Source organism: Canis aureus, chromosome 25 (genome assembly GCF_053574225.1).
Source record: "Canis aureus isolate CA01 chromosome 25, VMU_Caureus_v.1.0, whole genome shotgun sequence".
Lineage (NCBI taxonomy): Eukaryota > Metazoa > Chordata > Mammalia > Carnivora > Canidae > Canis > Canis aureus.
The window spans coordinates 212,455-218,533 of record NC_135635.1 but is presented as its reverse complement, the minus strand read 5'-3'; the positions used below and the strand labels follow the sequence as shown (position 1 = coordinate 218,533).

General features: G+C 39.4%; 1 protein-coding gene across 1 annotated transcript; it reads right to left on the bottom strand.

Moving 5' to 3' along the window:
• Window positions 1–4,733: 4,733 nt before the first annotated feature.
• LOC144297534 (olfactory receptor 9K2-like) lies at window positions 4,734–5,711 on the bottom strand. Its single transcript, XM_077871813.1, has one exon. It carries the CDS (start codon window positions 5,694–5,696, stop codon window positions 4,734–4,736), a length of 963 nt encoding a protein of 320 aa, XP_077727939.1. The 5' UTR covers window positions 5,697–5,711.
• Window positions 5,712–6,079: the final 368 nt, after the last annotated feature.

The following is a 6,079-nucleotide window of genomic DNA, read 5'->3' as shown; positions in this document are numbered from 1 at the left end:
TTTAAGACTTAAAAATGAATAGTATTAAAGGCATGAAGAAATAACAAACCTGGAAGCCAATAAATATATAGGTTTAACAACTTTGTATGAAATTTATGTAATTTAATCATTTAAGTAACTCTGAGATTTAGATACTGTTATGCACCCTATTTAACAGGAGGACATTACAATGCAGAGATACTATGTAATTTGCCCAAAGCTACATTGGCAAACATAGAATATGAAAGTTCAGTTTGACATCTGGGCTCATTTTTTAAACTCTTAAGTTAACAATGAACTCTTATTACTCATATTTTCTTCCTTGTTTTATGAGGTGGCATTTCTCCAGCAGAGATGCTCAAAACTAAAGTCATTATTCACTTCTACCTTATTCTCATTTTATCAATCATCTGTCAGTATTTAGCTAACTTTACCTGCCATTCTAAAGATAGTCTGTCTTCACTGTTTATAAGAAGACAGTCTTTGATAAAGCCATCATAACCTCTTACTTGGATGATCACACACTTTCTAAGACTACTATTTCCTCCCTGTGAATATTTATCTTTCATAAAGCTGTCGGTATGATTTTTGTGAAACGCCAAGTGGAACAGAATACTGTCTTTCTTAAAAACCCCCAATGAATACCGTACCTCTTGTCTCCAGAATAAAGGTCTTCCTTGGCTTGACATAGAGGTCGGCATGATTCCCATGAATTTCCTTTATTTTATTTTTTTTTTAAATTTTTATTTATTTATGATAGTCACAGAGAGAGAGAGAGAGGCAGAGACATAGGCAGAGGGAGAAGCAGGCTCCATGCACCGGGAGCCCGACGTGGGATTCGATCCCGGGTCTCCAGGATCGCGCCCTGGGCCAAAGGCAGGCGCCAAACCGCTGCGCCACCCAGGGATCCCCATGAATTTCCTTTAAAGGCTGATCACTAATTCCTTGTCTTGTGCATTACAAATAACTTATCAAACGTCATGTACTTCACCATACAGTGCACAGTAACTTGTCTATGTCATCTTGCTAAATTTACCTATCTTTAAAAATGTACAGAATATTTTCCTGATCATCAGGATCATTCATCTCAACACAAACGTTCAGGACCAGGTGGCTTCTCAGGGGAATTCTATCAAACTTTTAAAGAAGAAATATCCATTCTACTAAAGCTGTTTTGAAGGATAGAAAGGGATGGAATGCTTCCAAACTTGCTTTATGAGGCAGCATCACCTTGATTCCAAAACCAGACAAAGATCCCACTAAAAAGAATTATAGACCAATATCCCTGATGAACACAGATGCAAAAATTCTCAAAAGATACTAACCAATAGGATCCAGCAGTACATTAAGAAGATTATTCACCATGACCAAGTGGGATTCCTCCCTGGATGCAAGGCTGGTTCAACCCTCATAAAATAATCAACATGATAGATCACATTAACAAGAGAAAAAACAAGAACCACAGGATCCTCTCAATAGATGCAGAGAAAGCATGTGACAAAACACAGCATCCATTCCTGATCAAAACCCTTCAGACTGTAGGGAGAAAGGGAACATTCCTCAGCACCTCAAAAGCCATTTAAGAAAAGCCCACACAAATCTCATTCTCAATGGGGAAACACTGGGACCCTTTCTCCTAAGATCAGGAACGCGACAGGGATGTTCACTCTCACCACTGCTATTCAACATAGGACTAGAAGTCCTAGCCTCAGCAATCAGGCAACAAAAAGAAATAAAAGGCATTCAAACCCAGAAGACTCCACCCCAAGACTGCTAGAACTCATACAGCAATTCGGCAGTGCGGCAGGATATAAAATCAATGTCCAGAAATCAGTGGCATTTCTAGACACTAACAATGAGACTGCAGAAAGAGAAATTAAGGAGTCAATCCCATTGACAATTGTACCCAAAAGCATGAGATACCTAGGAATAAACATAACCAAAGAGGTAAAGGATCTATACCCTAAAAACTACGGAACACTTCTGAAAGAAATTGAGGAAGACACAAAGAGTGGAAAAAATATTCCATGCTCATGGATTGGAAGAATTAATATTGTGAAAATATCAATGGTACCCAGGGCAATTTATACGTTCAATGCAGTCCCTATCAAAATACCATGGACTTTTTTCAGAGAGTTGGAACAAATCATCTTAAGATTTGTGTGGAATCAGAAAAAACCCTGAATAGCCAGGGGAATATTGAAAAAGAAAACCATCGGCAGCTCGGGTGGCTCAGAGGTTTAGGGCCGCCTTCACCCCAGGGCGTGATCTTGGAGATCCAGGATCAAGTCCCACGTCGGGCTCCCTGCAAGGAGCCTGCTTCTCGCACTGCCTGTGTCTCTGCCTCTGTGTGTGTCTCTCATGAATAAACAAATAGAATCTCAAAAAAAAAGAAAGAAAGAAAGAAAGAAAGAAAGAAAGAAAGAAAGAAAGAAAGAAAGAAAACCAGAGCCGGAGGCACCACAATGCCAGATTTCAGGTTGTACTACAAAGTTGTGGTCATCAAGACAGTGTGGTACTGGCACAAAAACAGACACATAGATCAATGGAACAGAATAGAGAATCCAGAAGTAGACCCTCAACTCTATTGTCAACTAATATTCGACAAAGCAGGAAAGACTAGCCACTGGAAGAAAGATAGTCTCTTCAATAAATGGTGCTGGGAAAATTGGACATCCACATGCAGAAGAATGAAACTAGACCATTCTCTTTCACCATACACAAAGATAAACTCAAAATGGATGACAGATATAACTGTGAGATGAGAATCCATCAAAATCCTAGAGGAGAACACAGGCAAAACCCTTTTTGAACTTGGCCACAGTAACTTCTTACAAGATACATCCATGAAGGCAAAAGAAACAAAAGCAAAAATGAACTATTGGGACTTCATCAAGATGAGAACTTTTGCACAGAAAATGAAACAGTCCACAACACTAAAAGACAATCTACAGGATGGGAGAAGATATTTGCAAATGACACATCAGATCAAGGGCCAGTTTCCAAGATCTATAAAGAACTTATTAAACTCAACAGCAAAGAAACAAACCATCCAATCGTGAAATGGACAAAAGACATGAACAGAAATCTCACAGAGGAAGACATAGACATGGCCAACAAGCACATGAGGAAATGCTCTGCATCACTGGCCATCAGGGAAATACAAATCAAAACCACAATGAGATCCCACCTCACACCAGTGAGAATGGGGAAAATTAACAAGGCAGGAAACCACAAATGTTGGAGAGGATGTGGAGAAAGGGGAAGCCTCCTGCACTGTTAGTGGGAATGTGAACTGGTGCAGCCACTCTGGAAAACTGTGTGGAGGTTCCTCAAAGAGTTAAAAATAGAACTTTCCTATGACCCAGCAACTGCAATGTTGGGGATTTACCCCAAAGATACAGATGCAGTGAAATGGCAGGACACCTGCACCCCTGCCAGGTGTTTATAGCAGCAATGTCCACAATAGCCAAACTGTGGAAGGAACCTCGGTGTCCATCAAAAGATGATGCATAAATAAGCTGTGGTCTATGTATAGAGTGGAATATTCCTCAGCCATTAGAAACCCACCATTTGCTTCAATGTGGATCGAACTGGAGGGTATTATGCTGAGTGAAATAAGTCAATCAGAGAAGGAAAAACATTATAGGGTCTCACTCATACAGGGAACATATAAAACAGTGAAAAGGATTTTAAGGGAAAGGAGGGGAACTGAGTGGGAAAAATTAGAGATGGAGACAAACATGAGGGACTCCTAACTCTGGGAAATGAACAAAGAATAGTGGAAGGGGAGGTGGGCAGTGGGTTGGGGTGACTTGGTGCCAGGCACTGAGGTGAGCACTTAATGGGATGAGCACTGGGTATTATACTATATGTTGGCAAATTGAACTTCAATAAAAAACAAATGAAAAGAAAAAAAAAAGACTATTCACCTCCAAAGACTGCACTCTTTTCATATATTCTATAAATGTCTCTTTTTACTGGGTTTCCCTGTAGCATTTTTAGTTCTCTAGCCAGCTATAGTCTCCATATCTGATTGTGTGAGCTTAACTACAGAAATTAATTATACCTAGGGATCTTCATAAAGCAAAATGTACATCAAAATTCAATAAATATCATTTGATGAATTAATTTTAAGACATAAACCATAGAAATGAATTATCCTTATTTTTGTTTCATTTTCATTATAGTTTTCTTTTCAAAAAGAATTTTCAGGAATTATTTAAGCCATGGAAAACTGTGAAATATGTGTGTCATTCATTGAGTCTCTAGATAATTAAGAGTGACTCGAATGTCACCCTTAGGACTGTGTGCACTGCCAAGTACCTGATTCTCTCACACAGGACTCAATGAGATTTCTTCAGTAAATCTGATATTTTATTCTTTCTTCTTATCGTATCAGACTTTGTTACTTCTACCAATTATATACATATTATATAACACTGGTCACTGGCTCAAGATAAACAATACAAACCAAACATCATTCTCAGGGTACCAGCAACAAACCTGGAATATATTTTCCCGAAACTTGAAATGCACAGAAACCATGATCATTACCCAATGAAGATGAAGTACAGAGAAAGCCATTTCACTTCAAAATCCACAGGCAGGCGAATATCATCCAAATGTATTCTTCAGCTCTAAGGCTATGGGATTCAATAAATAAACTTTTTGAGATTGAATATTTCAAACTCATTGGGTGCATTCTTTGGATTGATGCCTTCCCAAATTGTCATAATATCCAGATCTTTCAGTTATATCACTGTTAAGATAGAATTAAATAAAAATATTTTTTTCCCCAGGATCTTTCTCAGAGCCTCTTTGACATCTTTGTTTCTCAGGGAGTAAATCAAAGGATTCAACATGGGAGTGACTAACGTATAACATAAGGAAGCCACTTTACTCAGCTCAGGGAATCTGTCAGGGATGAAATACATAAAAATGATGGCACCGTACAGGACGCTCACGACTCCTAGGTGAGAGCTGCAAGTGGAGAAGGCTTTCTTACGTCCCTCAGTGGATCTTATCTTTAGAACTGTGGACACAATATACATATAGGACACGAGAATGACAATGATGGTGGGCAAAATAATAATGCTGCATAAGAGAAAGGAAACTATCTTATGAAAGTAGAGATCAGAGCAAGAAATCCTTTGAAGTGGACGGTCATCACAGTAAAAGTGGTCAATGGCCCGGGAAGCACAAAAGGACATACTAAATGTCATACTCGTCTGAAGAACCGAGCTGATGCAGCCACAAAAATAGGAACCAGCCACCAACTGGATGCAGAGGCGTGTTGACATCTGGACGGAGTAGAGGAGTGGGTTGCAGATGGCAATGAAGCGGTCATAAGCCATGGCAGCCAGGAGAAACCCCTCAGCCACAATGAAGAGGGCAAAGAGAAAGAGCTGGGTCACACAGCCTGCAAAGGAGATGGACTTGCTCTCAGACCAGAAGTTGATCATAGCCTTGGGGGCAATTACGGAGGAGTAGAAGAGGTCAATGAAGGAGAGGTTGCCCAGGAGGAAGTACATCGGTGTGTTCAGCCTGGGATCAGTCAGGATAACGGCCACCATCCCAACATTCCCCAGCAGGATCATGGCATACACAAGCAGGAAGAGCAGGAAGAGGAGAATGTAGAGCTCGGGGCGGACCCTGAAGCCTACAAGAATGAAGTCAGTCACTTCTGAGCGATTGCTGGTTCCCCTGTCACCCATGGCAGAAACCTGCGAGAGGCACAGGGATCAATAAACCAATGCAATCCTGGCTTTTTTTCTTGTGACATAACTATTTTCTTAAATATGGAATAAGTTAATTGCATCTTAATTAAATATTGCATATAAAACAATTTTAATGTCACGAAGGTTCAAGAATTTGCACTAGATACTCCGAGGCTTGTGAAACTATTATTCAGTTAGTAAGCAGTGAAAGAAATTTAAATCATATTTAAATTTAAATTTAAATCATAATTTCGCTGAGAATTAGGCCAATAAGTAGCATATGATATAGTCTAATTTGGATCACATATGAAATTTCTTTCCCTAACATTTTTGTAACTAAATAATTTTCGTTATAAAACAGGAGTGTTGCTAGAATCTAA

What these genes read in the sequence shown, in the direction of transcription:
- LOC144297534 (XM_077871813.1), bottom strand. Translation starts at nt 5,696, where the DNA reads ATGGGTGACAGGGGAACCAGCAATCGCTCAGAAGTGACTGACTTCATT.